At 37.1% G+C, this 19,925-nt stretch overlaps 1 protein-coding gene across 1 annotated transcript; it reads left to right on the top strand.

Annotated features, from left to right (window-relative positions):
• Positions 1 to 2,432: 2,432 nt before the first annotated feature.
• Positions 2,433 to 3,829, top strand: LOC132162549 (pentatricopeptide repeat-containing protein At3g62470, mitochondrial-like). The gene has a single exon (XM_059572794.2). The coding sequence runs from the start codon at positions 2,433 to 2,435 to the stop codon at positions 3,588 to 3,590; it is 1,158 nt and encodes a 385-aa protein (XP_059428777.2). The 3' UTR covers positions 3,591 to 3,829.
• Positions 3,830 to 19,925: the final 16,096 nt, after the last annotated feature.

Here is a 19,925-nt window from a genome sequence, read left to right as displayed (position 1 = left end):
CAGCTGCAGTGCCCTTAATGCCCTTTTTCCGCAGAATGTATGTGAGTAAGTAGGGGAAAGGTGATAAGTGCTAAAATATTTATATTTCCAGCCCTTAACTTGCATATTTTAATCCTTTGGTTTTGGTTAATTAGGCCATTTTACTGCATTTTTGTATTTTCTTTGTTTTATAGGCTTTTGGAAGAAAAGAAAGCGTTTCTGGAAAAATTCCAAGCTTAAAGGGGCAAATTGGGAAGACCTAGAGGATATGGTTAAGCTTAACCAATCATGGTTAAAGTTTAATCAAATAAAGGAAAGGATTAATTCGGAATTTCTCAATTTGAAGTCAAATCGGATTGGATGCAAAATTGGATTCTGAATACGTCTCGGTATTTTGACCATAACTTTCATCTCAGATATCCGATTGAGGTGATTTAAGCGGCATTTGAAAGCTAACTCAAACTACTACAATTCATTGTGAAATATAATTTTCCCAATTCGGAGCGTCGCTAGGTCAAAATCACGCCGCAAGATAGGACCGCAATTCTGGGCGAATCCTATTCCGATTTGGGCTTAGGTTTTCTTTATCCTAATTGGGCTTGGACTTAAATCTCCGAAATTCCTAGGATTACTAGGGCTTCTAGGGCTCTCCTAAGCCATATAAATAGACCTCTAAGCCTCACAATTGGGAGAGGCCGTTTTAAGCTGAATTACGACGTATTGCCGTAGGTAAGCTTTTGCTTTGTTTTCCATTGTAAGTTTTATTCTTTCGATGATGACAATTCAATTTTTGGTTGTTATTGTTATCATGAGAGGCTAAATCTTTCAACTAAGGTTGAAGATGAAGCTTCGTCATTGACAAACTCATGTATTCTCGTATTTTGTTTATACAATTTTGACTTCGAATAAGAATGTTGTAGATTTTCATTCAATTGGTTGATTTATATCTTTTTATTGAATGTGATGAACTGTCATTGTTGAAGTTGGATATTTAATGTGTTTCATCCTTCGGATACATCAATTCATTCAATTGAAATCGGATATCCGTTGTGATTCGTTAATCAAACGGATACATAGGATGATTTAATTTCAAATCGGATAATTGTTGTGATTTGTAAAATGGGTGGATTCATTGAATGATTTAAACTTGATATTTGTAAAACATCGAACAACAGTTTGAGCACAATAGTTTGTCGATTGTATGAACAAGTACAAGAATATAGAGTTAAGATTTAGCGAAGTGGATTCTGAAACCTTAGTGTTCTTTACCATTTTATTTAATCATTTTCTTTAGTTTATGTTTTGTTTTAGCACGACAAAAATCATGAAATTCGGAACTAGGTTAAAATAGGATTAGTTTAGATAAGAATTAGTTTTCCCAACACAATTCCCTGTGGATCGACCTCGCACTTGCACACACGCTATATTGCACACGACTCGTGCACTTGCGAGTACAATTAAATTTGTACATCAAAAGGCAACCCCCATGAGTGTGTGGACTCTGCTCCCCCAATGTACATTCCATTCCAAAATTTATGGATTTGGTTCCAAATAATGTCGGGAATAGAGTACCAAGCATCCTTATGGAAGGCGTAAAGAGTTTGGAGAAATTGATCGCGCCTTTGAGTTTTGTCGAAGGCATTTCGATGCAAAACGGATTGAGGTAACTTGGACCGGCAGCCAGCATTATGGTGGGTGTCCGCATAGTGCCCTTGGCAATTATCCTCAATGATTTCCGCCACATAGTATCGGGGCGGTTGCTCGGCAAGATTTGCAGTTTCTGGAGGATACTCATCATTGCACTGCAAGGCTGCAACTATGTTGGCTCTAGTCACATGAATAATTTGGCCTTGCACCTTTGAAGAGAGTGCCGCCAAATTGTCGCAATCATGGGAAAGCTTGGAGTAAAATTCGATTACCAGCTTTCGGTAGGCAGTAGTGGTGACCGGTTTGAAGAGCTTCTGGAGTCCCCTTCACTTAAACTTGGCAATTGCCCATTGAGTTGCCTCATGGTTTTGAAAGTCTTCATGAATGGCAAAGGTAGTCTCAAATAGCAGCTCCCGCTCCATAAAAGTGGGCGGGGGAGAAATAGCTTGGGCCTCGGACCCCCGGGATGACGAAGCACGGGTTCTAGGCATTCTGAGCTTGACTGGGGACCCTTGTCGAACAGGTGGTCTACACTTCTGATGGCCACAAAAACAAACTATGGCCAAAGATGCCCAAAACGCCCTGCAAAAACAAGAAAATCCCAAGACAGAGGCAATATGGGAGGATGAACACCCATAGTTGCAAGAAAATAGAAGAAATTTGGAGGTTGGGTGAGTGGTTCGGAGATGGGTGTTAATGGGAATGGTGAAGGCGTTGTGGGTAATGTGGTGGAAAAAATGGGAGTATGGTGGCCGGAGAGGCGAACTATGTGGTAGTTGTGGGGTAGAAATCGTGAAAAATAGAAGATGGGTGAGAAAGGGCTTTTGACAATTGAGACTTTTATGATTGCAATTAAAGCTTTTGCCGCTGCAAAGGAAAGGAAGAAAGCTGTTGGAACTTTTGAGCTGATGAAGAAGTATAAATTTAAAGTTGGTGCCGATACAATTAATTACTTTCTTGATACTCTTGGGAGGGCAAAGCTTGGTAAAGAAGCGCAGACACTTTTTGAGAAGTTGAAAGGCAGGTTTACACATAATTTGCAAACTTATACAGTACTGCTTAATGGTTGGTGTAGAGTAGAGAATTTGATGGAAGAAGGCAGGGTGTGGAATGAGATGATTGAAAAGGGATTTAAGCCTGATATAGTTGCACACAATATTATGCTTGAAGGGTTGTTGAGGTGTAAGAAGAGGTCTGACGCCATCAAGTTGTTTAAAGTCATGAAGGACAAGGGTCCATCCGCCGATGCTAGTAGCTATACCATTTTGATTCAGGATTTATGCAAGCAAACAAAGATGGGAGAAGCGGTTGAATATTTTAACGAAATGATTGAATCTGGATGCCTGCCAGATGCTGTAGTTTACACATGTTTGATCATGGGATTTGGGAACCAGAAGATTATGGACATGGTATTTGGATTGCTGAAGGAGATGAAAGAAAAAAGTTGCCCTCCTGATGGACACACATACAATGCGTTGATTAAATTGATGACGAATCGACGAATGCCAGATGATGCGGTGAGGATATATAAGAAGATGATTGAGAGTGGCATTGAGCCATCAATCCACACTTATAACATGATAATGAAATCCTACTTTCAAACAAGAAACTACGAAATGGGTTATGCAGTTTGGGATGAGATGGTCCAGAAGGGGTGCTACCCGGACGATAATTCCTGTACGGTGTTCATTAGAGGGCCCATAAGTCAGGGAAGATTGGGAGATGCTTGTAAATATTTGGAGGAAATGATAGAGAAAGGAATGAAAGCACCTCAACTTGATTACAACAAGTTTGTAGCTGATTTCTCAAGAGCTGGGAAACCAGACATACTCGAGGACTTGGCTCGAAAGATGAAGTTTGCTGGTAAGTTTGAAGAATCCAATGTCTTTGTGAGGTGGGCTGACATGATGAAGATAAGGGTTAAGAGAAGAGATCCTATTAAAGCTAGTGAGCAGTACATTTGAGTTACTTGCTCAGGGCCAATGATTCTGCAATCGTCTTGACTAAAATCCACACTTGACTGCGCAACTTTTGGTATGATTTGTAGTTTATTTTTTGGGACTGGGCTTACTGGAGCAGTGTTGTATATTTTTGTTAGTAGTTACATTTTTGTATTTGTAAGTGTTTTTATGTTCACTTTTTTTAATGACATCCTCTTGGTTAATTTGGATTTCCTATTACTAATACAATCTTCAAAACCTTATTCTTTCATTTTGCCTACTTTCTTACCGTATATTTTGGTATTTACAGAATCTAAAGAACAATGTAGGGAATCTAGGGATTAAGGGAGCCACCTTTTGTCTTGTTAAGTTTATTGAATGCAAAGGAACAAGTTTTCTTCATGTCGAAAGAAATTCCTCTAATTCAATTTATTAAATTGACATTTGTCTTTAAAGCACGTGCATTTTTAAAATTTCACGTGAAAATTACATGCAAGATATCCTATTAAAAATGTACATAAGAATCAAACATTTTAAAGATAAACATCAATTCAATAGACGAAATTGTCGAAAAACTGACATATTTCAAAACATACTTCCAAAATTGAATGGAATTTTGAGTTGTAAGTAGATACTTGGTTATTCATTAAAAATAAATAAAAAATCTTAAGGTAATGGGCCACCTAATCAAACCGGAAGAAACATTAGAAACTGAAAATGTAATCCCCATGAATTGGTAATGGCAGCTCCTCGTAAATGTACCCCTTCTTAGAACTTATGCAACTAGTTCCAGATGATATCCGGAATGGAGCACCAATAGCCTTTATAAAAGGCATAAAGTTCTTTGAGAAAGAGGTCTCATCTTTGAGTTTTGTGTCCCAAGGGACATGTACTCCGATGCAGGATAAAATCACAAGCCATAGTTGTGGAGGCATCTTGGCCTTGGCGCTTGCATTATAGTGATCATTAGCATACTGTCCCCCACACATGTCTCCAATTATATCTGCAATGGTGAGCATGGGGGGTTCCTCTTCAAATTGATCTTCTTCTGGAGGGTGCTCATGATGGATTTTACGGCAGCTACAATGTCTTCAATAGTTAACTCAATGTTGTTTCCCTTAACGGATGATGAGAGGACGCCTGGCCGGTTGTAGTCGAATGTGAGGTTTTCATAGAATGACTAAACCAGGCTTTTGTAGGCTTTGGAGGTGACTGGCTTGAACAACCTATTCAACCCGCGGTGCTTGCACTCTTCCACTGCCCACCTTGTGGCTTGAAAATGTTTGAATTCCTCCTGGATTGCAAAAGAGGTCTCTAAAATGAGCTTCCTCTGTTGGAAGGTGGGTCGGGATGAAGAATCTTCAGTTTCGGGGGCCTGAGAAATGGAAGCATGAGTCCTAGGCATTGTTCAAATTGGTTTAGGACTTTCGTCGAACACTTGGCGTGCAGCTACAAGAATAGGTGATGCAAAACTCACTGTAGAACGACACCCAAACCCCTGAAAAACTTAGTAAACGCCAACACAGAGCAAGGGACAATCCGTATACACCGATTGTGTGTGTCAAAAACAGAGAAAATTTAGTGAAAGTGGAGAAACGGGAAATTTGGAGAAAAGAGAACAATGGGTAAGGAAAATGTGGGAGAATTTGTTTTGGTGCTTCGGTGGAGGTGCAGAGGTGTTGTGGTGCGTGGGTGGTTGTGTGTGGTGGTTCAGTGAATAGTGGAAGTGCAAACGGCAGCGCTGTGAGTGCAGAGGGCGGCTAGCAATCTCACAGCGCTAGGTGCAAGTGATGGGGAAGAAAAGGAAGGTGACCCAAAAATAGGTCACATGAGCCTATGGTCGAGTGCGTTTGATTGCACTATAAGGTGCGCTCGATCGCACTACGCGCAGAGGATGTGTGTGTGAAAGCTGCGCTCGATCCTACCTCGGGTGGACTCGAGCGCAGGTGTAACCAAAACAATTTTTTTTTTTTTTTTTATTAGGAAACCTAACAAAAAACTACAGTTATATATATATAAAAAAAAAAAAAAAAAAAAAAAATTAAAATATTAAAAAATTAAAATATTAAAAAATAAAAATAAAAAATTGCAAAGAAATTAGCATTAATTAAAATAACTAAGATAAAAATTAAACACAAACAGAATTCTTTCAAGGATATGACTATTCGCACGTAGTGGCCTTAGTACCACTGATCCTAGTAGATGCACTCGAGCTCCTAGATTGCTTGAGAACTTCTAGTAGTAGTCCAGTGCTACTATTCCCGGGAGAACTCCTCTAAGAACCTTGTCGCCAACTCCTCCCAGTTGTGAATAGAACCTAAAGCCAGAGAATCTAACCAAAGTTTAGCGTTATCTTTTAAGGATAACGGACAAAGAATTAACCTGATTCCTTCTGCAGTTAGGCCATGGATAGTATATGCTTTGCATAGATGGACGAAATCCCAAAGGTGCACATAAGGGTCCTCTCGAGGTGTGCCTCTATAGTGCGAGACCATTTAGAGCAGAAGTAGATGTGCTTTGTAATTTGCCTGCACAATGGTTTGAAAATCTATGCATGTTGGCTGGTTGAGGGGTTGGGAGATGAAAGAGCTCGTCTTAAGTCTTTGCACTAGCGGGGGATTCTTGACATGTTCTTCTTCCATTTTTTTGTTCTCAACTTCTAATTCTTCTTAGGTATCGAACTTGCCGCTTTGTCAATTGGTATGTTCAACAATAGCTGAGTTCTGACATTTATGACCCTGCTTGAAGGAACAAGTCAAATTCTTTAATTTTAGTGCTGCTATTCGGATGTGCGATCGATCTCACTGGCTAGTGCGATCAATCACATTCGTGCACTCGATCCCCCAGGAATGGGCACTCTAGTGCACCTCCGTAGACAAAATAAAAACTACAAAGAACAGAAACAGGAAATTTTAAAATAAAATTAACTAATTAATGGAAAACGGAGAAAAAAATTAACAACAAAACAGAATTCACTAAAGGAAAAAAAGTTCTAAACAAAATCAAACAATCCCCAGAAATGGCGCCAAAAACTTGTTGTGCCAAAATACCCATCTAAATTAATAGGCAAATACTTGGCACGTTTTACTTGCAAGTGCACAAGAGCAAAACGTGAGTATAGAGTGCAAGTACGAGATCATTCCCATGAGAATTGTTGTTTTTAGGAGAAAATTCACTTTACCCCCCTGAAGTTTCAGGGATTTTTCAATTTGAACCCGAAAGTTTAAAAATTTGCAATGTACCCCCTGAAGTTTCAAAAAGTTTCATTTTAAACCCTCCGTTAATATTTTTCGTCTAAATGGATGGAAGTCGTCCTACGTGCGCCTCATGTGACATATTAAGCTATTTTCTTCCAATTTTGCCCTCAGTCTAGATATCAAAATTACAAGATTCACCCTCAAAGGCTTTTCTTCTTCACTCACGTACTGCACCTTCTCTTCTTCATTCCAACACCCACACACCTGAAGCAACACAATAAGAAGAAAGTTTCGCTAGCACGTTCCGTTCCCAAGTCTCTTTCTCAAAAATACCTTCCTCCCACCCCCAACCAAACCAATCCCCATTGCCGCTCCTTCACTGTGACAATCGCTTCCTTTACCTCCCATTCTCTCTCTCTGCAAGCAAAGCCGCAATAATGAAAAATAGGCTTCCTTTCTCAACCACTATCTTCTTCTTCTACGTCGTCGTTTATCTTGGGATATGTACAAAGATCACACTCTCGCCCACCCCAAACGGCCCGTCGTTGTTGTCTCTAAAATCGCCCGTAGATCAAATGTCGGACGTTAGATTGGCTTTCTCCAACTGGAACGAGAATGACACTATGCTGTGCGGTTGGAGCGGCATTTCGTGCATGAATGTCCCTGGGATCCCGATAGTTTTCCCAAAATTTCCTTCCCGAATGAGATGGACCAAACGTGGCTCTGTGCCTCTCTCTCTCTTCCACTCTCTCACACACACTAAAAAAAATTTCTCAGGCCAGCCACTGAGTTCTGGCTGTTAAATAGGTTGAGGTTACTATGGCTGTTATTAAAATATCCAACTTTATTTGTCGTCCCATTTCTGTTTGGTTACTTGCTTTCTGTTTGGTTCTTGGAAAAGAATGACAGAGGAGTTGAGAGGAAATGAGAGGAAATGCTTCCAAATGCTTAATAAAGGAAGCCACTGTTTACGTTTATGCTTGCCTCTTTATGTTTTACTGATCTTTCTTCACTCCTGAAAGTAAAAGGAGAGGATACAGTAGGAGATCGTGCATTGATTCCACTTATAGTTGAGGATTTTGAGAAGCAACCACACAAACATTTTATGAGAATAATCTACAAGTTTCCTTAATGAAAATGTTACAAAATACCTCTCTATCTTGGTAACTATCCATTTTAGTTCCAATTTAGAAATTGAAATCGGGAAAAGGAGTTTCCCTCTGCAAATCAATTACTATATTTATCAAGTATAAGCATGATCTAGGGGGGTCTGGCCAGACCCAACCGTGGGTCACAGCCGTGACCCATGCGGTCCTCGGAATACACCCATCAACCCAGCGCCGAACGCCGTACCCAGAATATGCCCATAGCCACTGCACAAAGCCACCATCTTTCGAATCCCAATAATTATTTTCCGATTTGGGTTGGTTTGTTTTGTTCCTTCAAACATGGTAAGATTCCTTCAAGCTGGGTCTGGCCTGCTTGAAGCGAGCACTAAGGCTTCTTCACCATCACCTCCTATTCCCGAGATGCCATATGAGCCTCGAGCCCCTGTTCCAGGTAATCTGAAATCTTCACTTTTAGGGACATATGACACTCTCCCAATTATTATTGCTTATGACTTACCAAGAGGCCAGGAGTGTAATCTGTAAGAACAAAAAGAGACCATCGAGGTAGAAAAATTCCCTGAGTATTCTCCTCATTTTAATCCAGTTCATGATTCCCTTCCGGATGAGAAACTGCTTGAGAATACACAGAGTGATCTACCTCAATTTGCGGACATTATGAATTACCTTTCTATAGGTAAAATTCATTCTCTTTGGTCCAAGAGAAGAAAAGATTGGTGCTTTAAATTTAAATTTAAGGGTCAGAGAACACTGAGCGCATCAAGGATGTGGATTCTGTTGACTTGGCAGATTCCATATATTTTGACTAGATCAGTTAGTTTCATAGGATCGAGCGCAGGCCCTGTGTGCTCGACTCCTCATTCCACCAGGGCATATGATCTCCATCCAGGTTTATTTTATCCATTGTTGCTTCATTCTTTGTTTATCTTTTTACAACAATGTGTGCACTTGACTGGTATTTGGTTGGAGTATCACTTTGTTTTTCAGGACACGTGTTTTTGCATTCAAGTTTGGGGGTATAATATGTCCCCATCTGCTCATTTAGGTATTTCTGTACTCTTGATCTTATTCATTAGTTCTATATATACATTGGGGATAATGTATGATCCAAGTTTGGAGGTATGGAAAAACAAAACATGGTCCATTTTTGTTGTTATGTCATTCTTAAGTGATAAGTGCCAAATATTGCATATTTGGACCCCTTTATTTACATTAGTTAATCCTTTAGCTGTGTCGTTATTTAATATTTTGTGTTAGTTTTGTGTTTTTAGTGTTTTGTAGGTCATTGAAGAAAAACTGCAGCTTTAAAGGGAAAAATGCGAAGTTTGGAAGAAAGCATACTTTGAGAAGACCTAGATTGTGTGGTTAAGTCTAACCAAATCTAAGGAAAGGTTAAATCAGATTAAAGTTCAGATTTGATAAGATTTCGGATCGGATTCAAATTCAGATTCTGCACATGTCTTAGTATTTTGACCATAACTCTCCGTTCAAATATCGGATTGAAGTGATTCAAACGGCATTGGAAAGCTAGCTCAAAATACTACAATTTGTTGTGAAATAGGATTTTCGTACAGTTACTATGTCAAAATCGCCCCGCAATTAAAGGATACAAATCTGGACGAATCCTATTCCGATTTCAGACTTCTATTTTAACTAGGAGACAGACCTCCGAATTATCTAGGTTTACTTGGGCTTCTAGGACTTCCCTAAGCTTATAAATAGACTTCTTTGCATTCAAGAAAATATACACAATCCCAGAGAGCAAAATTCTTTTGTTTAGTTTTTCTTTAGGTTTAGGTTTAGGTTTAGATTTTATTTTTATGTGGAGCTAAATTCCCAACTAAGGTTGGGGATAAAGCCTCACCGATGAAGAACATCAATACTTTTATGTAAGTTTTTATTATTCTGATTTTATTGGGTTTTATATTTCAATTGTTTTACTTCTAATCAATTGTATGGAGTGATTCTTGGATATCTCTTGTGATTCAAGGATACATGTGATGATTTGAGATAATTTCATATGATTGATTGCTTGGCTTTTAACTCATAAAAATTGAATATCCCTTGTGATTTGTTCTACGGATACATCTGGTGTTTCAATTGAATTTGGATTCCTTTTGTGATTTGGTCAATGAATGGATACATGGGATGGTTTTGATTAATTCTTTGAAGCATAGTAAAACATATCTATGATTTAATTTGTGAGAACTTCGGATTAATATTGATGAACATAAAGTATGTTGTTATGATTTGGTGAGTGTGAATTTCCAAACCTTAGTACCTTTATCCTTAGATTTACTTATTTTATTTAGTTTATGTTTATCCTTTAATTTTCAAAACTCAAAAATCAAAAACCCTTTTGGAACTAGATTAGGATTTAATTAGTTTAGATATAAATTGCTCTTTCAAAAATACAATTCTCTGTGGGATCGACCTCGCACTTGCAATCCATAAAACTACAATCGATTCGTGCACTTGCGAGTTAAATAAATTTGCACAACATTAAGCATATGGTTGAGCTTTGATTTTGGTTTAAATTTCATTGATAGGCTTAAAGTTATGAACACATGATCATATGACTTAGGGATTTTAAGTCTTGTTACTTACTTTAGGCAACATGAGATGCTTCTTATTTCAATTTAAATCTATCTTGAGCACATTAGCACATGTTTGTGAGGTATGAATTATGTGACCAATTATGTTTGTTTTCAACGTCTTGAATTCTGTTGAGTGACATATTTGATGGATAACTTTTGCATGCTATATACAAAAAAAAAAATCATCAAGTTTGAATTTTTCGCTGAGTAACTGGACCTCTTGCCTCATTAAGTAGTGAGTGTTCGCGTCAAAAAGTGAAATTTTTGGGATGATTAATAAAATGGCTAGCTTAGCTTTGTAGCCTTTTTTACTCGAGTTAGTAAGTCCTTAGGGGTGTCTTTACACCTAATGCCCTAAAGCCATTTGGTTTGGGAGACATTGGCCTAACACTCGATACATGAGTCAACTAGAAAGCTTAAGGGAGCTAAGCATTACAAAGCCCTAAAAAAAAAAAAAAAAAAAAAATTGTATGCCTTGGTTGTTTCATTTGATATGAAGTCCAATGAATTCTGAGATGGTGATTCATTCATATTGGAATTATTTTGAAGCCTCATGACTATGTGTTGATTCACTTTGCACTAATTGAAATTTGTGTATCTCAATCTGCCATTTGTAAGTGATTTGACTTGTAAATTCTTTGGAATTTTGAAGATGGGGTTTATAATTTTAAGCTTGATAATGAACGAGAACCATTATTTTTGTGATGCTTTATCCTTTTGAATGACATAATGATGACAATGTTTTTGGGTATCATTCCTGGAAAACCCTCACGAGACTTCACTCGTCCTCTAAGGAATGCCTAGGGGTTTAAAAGGCTTGTTGCATACGCTAAATGCAATCGTACATCCCACGAAAGATGGATTTATCTTTTTGTTTTTTAGTTTATTTTCTGTTTTGTATTGCTAAGGGACTAGCAATATTTAAGTTTGGAGGTGTGATAAGCGTTGAATGTTGCACATTCAAGCCCCTTAATTTGCATATGTTAATTCCTTAGCATTGTTATTTGTTTGATTTTGTTTTGTTTTTGTGTTTTCAGGTGTTTAATAAAGATACAAGAAAATTATTGATTTTGGGCTCAAAATGCAGTTTATTGTAGCGGATTCATTGTAGTAGTTACTGTAGCAAAATTACTGTAGCACGAACTGTAGCTACAGTACGCTCGAGCACAGCTATAGTGCGCTCGAGCGCACATGGGCGGCAGAGAGTAAAAAGAGTCCGAAATTGATAAGGAAAGTTTTTCTAGGTCTTCCAGTCTGACTGGGAGACTGAAATACAATTTTTCAGGGATTCCTAGGGCTTTTAGGGTTTTCCTAATCCCTATAAATAGACCTCTAAGCATTGAGAAAAAATACACACCGCTTTTTAAAGTAAAAATTCAGTAAATTGTCTTTGGAGCTTAGAAGATCATGAGCGGTTAAACCCCTTCGTGGGGTGTTGATGTAACCCTATCCAAGTACAATGGTTTGATTGTATTTAATTTCTAGTTTTTCAATTTATGCATGTTGATTGTATAACTATGAGAATTGCTACCTTTTGATTATGTTCTTAATTATTAAATGCAATTGTTCTTAAATTCCAAATCAATATTTGTGAAATTCTTCTCTTGTCTTAGAAAGTATTTTACTTTTATTGAAATCAAATCATTCTTGTTTTCTGTGATTATGAGGATGATGGTTATACAATGGGTTTAATTGACATATGATCAATAGGATTTGATAGGCCATGCCTAGGGAAGACGGATTGTACTACACCCTAGTTTAGTGTAATTTAGGTAGACAGTCCGTGCCAACCGAAGATGGGTTACACTTATTCATTGATTGTATGTATCCTGTTAAAGAATTTGATAATTTATACCTAGGAAAGATGGGTCGTACCGCATCTTAGTGGTTAGGTGGACGATCCGTGCCAACCGAAGATAGATTATACTTATTCTTTAATAAGGTAGTTTCTTGTTTATTTATAACAAGCATAGAATGAATTTTTGGGATTAATTATGATTAGCCATTGTTGTGCAGATAGAGATGAAGTCAATACCCTACACTCTCTTTCTTATTTTAAATCATTTTTATTTTCATGCACTTTTAGTTTTAAAGAAAATCAAATCAATAATCTTTTTAATTAAGTTAATTTTGATCTTTCGAATTTGATAATAAAACCCCTGCAGTCCTTGAGGTTCGACACCCTCTCTATGGCCGTATCCTACAAAGATTCGTCCTATTGCGAGTGGTTATTTTTATTATTGATATTTTTGGTCACAAAAATACCACATCAAGGAGAAAGAGGAGTAAAATGAAGTTCCACAGGAGCCACATCAAGAAAAAGAAGAGATCATTGAGATTTCTTCAACATCAGCTCTTATTCCTGAAACATTAAGAGGCTAGGAGAGAAGTCTGTTAGAGCTACCACATGAGCAAATTAAGGACATGAAGATTGAGAAGCTCCCTGAGTGTTCTTCCTACTTTATACCAGTTCATGATTCCCCACCAGATGAGCAACTATTTAAGAAAACTCAGAGTGGTCCTCCCCAATCTATAAACACTCTGAAGCATCTCGCAACAGAAAAGACTCGTTCCCTTTGGTGCAAGAGAAGGAAAGATTGGTGCTTCAACTTTAAAGTGCCACAGTCTAACTAAAGACGTTAAACTTAGCGCTCATGGGAGGCACCCTATAGCATATCCTTTTCATTTTCCTATTTGTTTTATTTTCCTGTTGGTTACTTTTTGTTTCCCTTTTGTTACTTTAGTGTTTTAATTTTCAGGAACAAGTGTGCTTCAGTTCAAGTTTGGAGGTGTGCTATGAGCCATGCCATTCCGAACATGTCATCCATCTCCAGGGTAAATTCTTTCCATATTATAAACACATTGGGGACAATGTGTAATTTAAGTTTGGAGGTATGGGAGACACTTTACACAAACTTTGTCCCAGTTTGATTTTATTTTTATTTTTATTGTTTATGAAAAAAAAAAAAATTCCCAGTTTTATTTCATTTTTGTTGTTTGTGAAAAGAAAAGAAAAAAAAAATTGCATGTTCATGTTTGCCTTAAAATTTTGGTTGATTTTAAGAATTGTGATTTGATTTCATTGGTGAGCTTAAAATTTTGAATACATGATCTGATAATTGAGTTTTTTAGTTTGGTTACTTACTTAGGACAATTGAGAATTCACATGTTTGATCTGATCACACATGCAGATTAGCACATAATTTGTGGGTTATGACATGAAGTCTGATGTGTGTGTTTCTATGTCTCAGGTGAAACTAGATGATTTATTAGATGAATACTTTGACATATATATATATATATATATATATATATATATATATGTGATAAAAAATTTTTTTTAAAAAAAAAGAACAAAAAAGGAAACAATATGAATATTAATAAGCTTTTCACTGAGTAACTGGATCTCTTGCCTCAAAGCATTCAGTGTTCATGTCAAAAGGTGTAGAATTTTGATTTGGTTAATGTCATGGTTAGTTTGCTTTCGTAGCCTTTTTGACTCGAGCTAGTAAGTCTTAGAGGTGTCTCTACACCTAATGCCCTAAAACTATCTGGTTTGGGAATCATTGACTTAACACTCGTTACATGGGTCAATTAGAAAGCTTAAGGGAACCAAACATTTCACAACCTAATGAAAAAGAAAAAAAAAATGTCATTGTTACTCATTCTAAAAGGGATTTCAGTGAACTTTGAAATATGGAGACATTGCACATTGGGAATACTTGGAAGCTTCATATTTATGTGCTAGTTCACTTTACATTGCTTCGAACTTATGATCTCTCGGCATGTCTTTTGTAAGTAATTGAATTTTAAAATTTCAATTTATTGTGAAGATGGAGTTTATCTTTTTCAGCTTGCTAATGAATGAAAATCATGGTTTGAGTGATACTTTAATTTTTTTTTACTAACATAAACTCTTGCATGATGTTTGTGGGTAACATTTCTGGAAAACCCTCACGAGACTTCACTCGTCCTCTAGGGAATTCGTAGGGGTTTAAAAGGCTTGTTGCATATGCCAAATGCAATCGTACATCCTACGAAAGATGGATTTATCTTTTTATTTTCTGTTTTTCATTTCGTTTTTAATTTTGTATTGCTAAGGGACTAGCAATATGTAAGTTTGGGGGTGTGTTAAGTGCCAAAATATCCATATTTTAGCCCTTAAACTTATGTGTGTTAATTCCTTAATATTGTTAATTTGTGTTATTTTAGTTCTTTTTTGTGTTTTCTACGCTTTTGTAGGCTTTTGGAAGAAAATGAAGTAAATCTGGAAGATTTGGGCTTACAGAGAGAATTTAGCAAAAATTGGAGACCTTGCTAATGCGATCGATCGCAAGTTCCCTGCGATCGAGCGCACTACCAGAGAAGACAAAGCACGAAGCGACCATCTGCGATCGAGCGCCGCACACACAGGATTGATCGCAGACGTGCGATCAAGCGCACACACAGGTTCGATCGCAGACGTGCGATCAAGCGCACATGGGCTGCGATCGAGGGCACCCTTGCGCTAGTGCCACATCAGAGCTGCTGCCAGAATGCTACTACTTCCATATTAGGGTTTTCCAACTCCCAATTGTAATAAGATTAAAACTCTACAAAATTCCTAGGTTTACTAGTGCAACAAGAACTTCTAAGACCTGTAAATAGACCTCTAAACTTAAGAATAATCATCCTGGGAAGAGGCACAACTTTGGGGAGAGGAATTGAAGGCTACTTCTAGGAGCAGTTTTCGATTCTTTCTTTCCCTTTTCTTTTGTCTTTTATTTTAATTATATGTAACTAACTCTTTAGGAGGGCTAGATTAAAACCTTAATTGTACTTATTTAATATTTCAATATTAGCGCCTTTGTGATGATCATGTTTTGATATTTCATTTGATTAATACCTGCTACCTTGTATTCCCCATATGTGTTTGTCTGGCCAACATATGCATGTGGTATGGACTAGTTAGTTAAATCAATTTGGATGACCGAGTCCTGGGTTTAATAAGAGTAACAAAAGATATCCATGCTGGATTCTTGGGTTAATCAACATGGGAAACCTAGAGTAGACACCAATGCCCTAGGCCTCGTGTGTTTGTCGATTTTTACAGATTTATGTTTTCTTAAAGAACAACTTAGTAGACACTCATGCTAAATCCTTTAAGAAATAAAAGAACAACTTAGTAGACACCCATGCCTAATTTGTTGCTTAGGGAAATCAATAGCTTAAAGAGTAGACACCCATACCCTTAGGTTGACAAACATTAAATATGCATAACATGATCAAAGCATTGGCATATTGTTATATATCCAAGTATGATTAGTGGTGGATATCAAAACCCTACCTTTTCATTTATCTTTATATCTTTTTATTTCCTTTTCAGGACATCAATTCAGAGACAAGTTGATATTTTTAATTAATTCTACAACAAAATCAAGAATCCTCGTGGGATTGATCTCGTACTTGCTGCACTATACTATTGTTTTGATCTTGTGCACTTGTGAGTTAAAACATACTAAATATTATCTATTAATTTAGGTAGTATTTGGCACAACACAAATATGCATGTTTTGGTACACAAAATAGACGTGCAAATGTTGGAAAATAAATGGCAAGCATTATGTGAGTTAAAACTCACCTGGGTTGATTAAACCCTCTGAGTAATCCCCCAACAAGTTCGTGTCCTCCAAATCTATGGAAAGTCCTCCCATTAGTCCCAAGTTCACTAAAACAAGCTCTAGCTTAAAAACAGGGGGCGTTGGGTGTTTAGCCAAAAAGGCCATCTCCTGGACATCCCTAGTAAAGCACTCGACCTAGGGATGAGCTTTCATCTAGTGAGGTTTGGGTGGAAACCACTTTTGACCATCTTATTTCCCGAGCTTTCTAACGGTCTCTTATGCTATCAAAAGACTTTCTAATACTATTCTAAGCATAAAAACATTTCTAACACTAAGATTAAATCTAGGCAAGAATAAACGCTAACCAACAATAAGGCTTACAACAACTAAGCTATTAGAACGAAACTTAAAGAAAATAGTAACGACTACCTTAATCGAGCAATCCTCCGAGTAAACTCCACCGGCACTCACAAAATCTCACCACCCTCACAAAACCAAAATGATAGAGTTTCCCCAAGCTTCTGGCGTGGCGGAAATCGAATGGGGTGGATGGGCATTTATGGGGGATGAGTCTGAGGGCAAAATGATGAATAATAGGAAAGAAGCGAGCACTCGTGGTACTACAAGGAGCGACCGCTCGTGTACTGTTACTCAAAGGGGTCAGGTGGCGGGTGACACCCGCGGATAAAAACCAGCGGTCAACAAAAGGTCAACGAGCGCTTGACCTAGTCCCCACACGAGCGTTCGTGTACGGTTGCCAGGCGAGCACTCGTGTGTCCCCACACGAGCGTTCATCTATTGTAGCTCCGAGATCCAAAAATTCCAAAAACGCCGCTCTAGGTGTCCCTAGTGACCAAAAGCCCAATTAGCCTTCTAATTAAGCTGTCTTAAGCCTAATTGATTATTTGAGTCACTACAATTAGCCCATTCTTGACGTCCCAACAAGTGCCTGCTAGCAACCTTCATGGGCTTGTGCACGCTCCCACATCTTAGGCTTAGTAATGGCTCTAATACCTTTTGTAACACTTCACCCCAATGACATATAATATTGTCTGCTTTTGGCTCGTCCAAACCAGACTTCCTAGGATGTCACCCATCTTGGTACTACTTTCGCAAAAGCACACTTAATTGTAGTGTTTTAATGGGTTTATGACCATCACGACTTTAAAACGCGTTGTTTTCATGAAGGGTGTAAGTATTCAAATAAGCACATCTTCATCTTCATACTCAGGCAACGTGGGACATCACAATCACCCCCTTTTGAAACCCAGCTTCCTCGCTGGCGACCCCCATGGGATTAGCCCATTCTTGGCGTCCCAGCGAGTGCCCGCTAGGGACCTTCACGAGCATGTGTACGCACCCACATCTCAAGCTAGGTAATGGTTCTTATACCATTTGTAACACCCCATCCCAACGACACAATATTGTTTGCTTTTGGCTCCCTTGAACCAGACTTCCCAGGAGGTCACACATCATGGTACTACTCTCGCAGAAGCACACTTAACTACAAAGCTCTGATGGGTTCATGGCCATCACGGCTTTAAAATGCATTGTTTTCATAAAATGTGTAAGTATACATATAAGCGCATCTCCATCTCTATACCCAAGCGATGTGGGACGTCATATATCTGAAAACCAATTTGTGTCCAATGAAGACAGCCAAAGCCTTTTATGGCATTTAAAACCACACATCGCAAAGCATGTTCTAAGAGCTACAAACGTGAGCAGAGTGACACTATTGTACATAATAATTACAACATTAATTAAAATAAGCATTCTGAAATAATAAACAAGTTATCTAGGTTTTTTTCTTACTCCTTTTTTTTTTTTTTTAATTATTATTCATTGAATGCCCATCTTACTATCCCTTAATGATCTATTGTGGGCAAGATTCAATCTCAAATCTCCTATTTGGTTGTAAAAGATTTTATAATTTTTGTTTTTTTTTTTCTTATATGTTTGTTAAATGGTTAAAGGAAAAAATATATATTTTAGCCCCTTGAATTACTATCACATTTTCATTTATGCCTCCAGATTTTAAAAAGTGACATCGGGGCTCCTGTACTACCACCACGTGTCAAATTAGACACTTTTGCATTTTTCTCCCCAAAATACCCTTAAAGTTATTAAAAAACTAACAATTTAAAAAAATTAAAAAATTAAAAAAAAAAAATTGAAATGATTAAAAATTAAACCCAAAAAAAAAAAAAAACTGAAAAAAAAAATACTAAAAGCGGGTGGCCTTTCATGCTAGCCTCCTTATTATTTTTAAGCCCTTGAAATACTAGCCATTTTCAAAATAGGGCCATGAGCTGACAAGTGTGACACGTGGATACATCAAACTTCCACTTGTGTTAGAAATACCACTCTATTAGCATTGACTGTTATAATGGATAGAAATTAGTCATGTGCCTTGCATGTAACCAATTTGACCAAAATATTCTATAAATACTTTCATTTGACCTTGATTTTATGGTCAAATGTATATGTATTTATATGGGCCTTAGATCCAGTAGTTGTCTGTGACAATGCAATCATGTTTGATTGACAAATCACTCCATGATGTCATCATTAGTAGCGTAAGCTACCTAAAGTTGGACTCTGTTGAGCTGCCAGTTTTATGAATGGTAGCATACAATAGCTGGAGCACTAATATTATATTACGAGTCATTTAGGATAGCGTTAACCCTCTTAAGAATGACTAATATTTCGGGTAAACCATGTATGAAATTTATGACCTAAATACAATATTAGTTTTTTGCATCAAAACTTATAAGTGATTGTCGTTGGAATTATACCTGTGTTCCTCAAAAACCAAAATTATACTTTTATGGTGTAATGGTAGCGGCAATACCTAACATGTTTATGAAAACACACGTTTACTTCTGCACTCCCAACAGAAGCTCATTTCATACTCAATTGTAACTTATAAGATTTACTTACTAAGTCTAAAACTTACGCAGTATTTGTGGCTTGTCAAGTTATCTATTTTAAGAGGACTTTCTAAAAAGAAGAAACAGTGAGTCTGTTTTGCAGTACCAAGTTTGATTAGAACGACTATTTTGGTTAAAAGCTCCAAGTATATGACTAATGGTAATACATGTATTCTTTATGATTTCTAGATATCTCAAATCCGTCATTTTCACATTCCGCTTACATTTACTCTAAGTATGATCGATAGGCGATCACTTCAGTTAGTTACCAGTTAACTAAACTGGAGGAATTGCCAATAACCCTACCAAAATGGTTTAATCCAGTTTTGGGCATTACAGTAATGACTTTGTTGTTGTCTCTAGATAGTAGGTAGTCAGGTACAATACAAATTTGATCATTCTTAGTGGTTTGTTAGGTTAGGATAAGATTGTAATTGTTGGTTTCCCATTTAATTGTTATTAGTCTTCGATGTTGTTAGGTTTTGTCACTGAATGGCTGAGGGAGAAGATTGTTATGCTTTAGAAATTGACCTTAGTCAGCATTTAAAACCATACATGTTGATCTTGTTATTATGCCCCAAGTCAAAATGATTTTGTTGGCATTCATAGTTTACAATGAATATAAGTTGTTATTCATTAATTAAATTATTTTAGCAGCATATAGTATTTTGCATGCTTATTAATTATTACTATTGCATAATTGATTATTAATGTACATATTTTGCTGGCTCAGAATAATATTACATAGTACACTTCTATCTTACTTTATTCTATTTAGTCGATGTTGTATTGTCGATCTACTTTTAAATAAACCCATTTTATAAAAATAAAAAATTAAAAGCTTAAAAGCTAATAGACAGTAACAAATCAACTCACTAAATTAGAAATAAATAAAAAAATGGAAA

This window comes from Corylus avellana, chromosome 10, assembly GCF_965113065.1.
Source record: "Corylus avellana chromosome 10, dhCorAvel1.hap1.2, whole genome shotgun sequence".
In the NCBI taxonomy this organism is placed as follows: Eukaryota; Viridiplantae; Streptophyta; class Magnoliopsida; order Fagales; family Betulaceae; genus Corylus; species Corylus avellana.
Note: the sequence above shows the minus strand (reverse complement) of the source record. Positions and strands in the feature narration are given on the sequence as shown.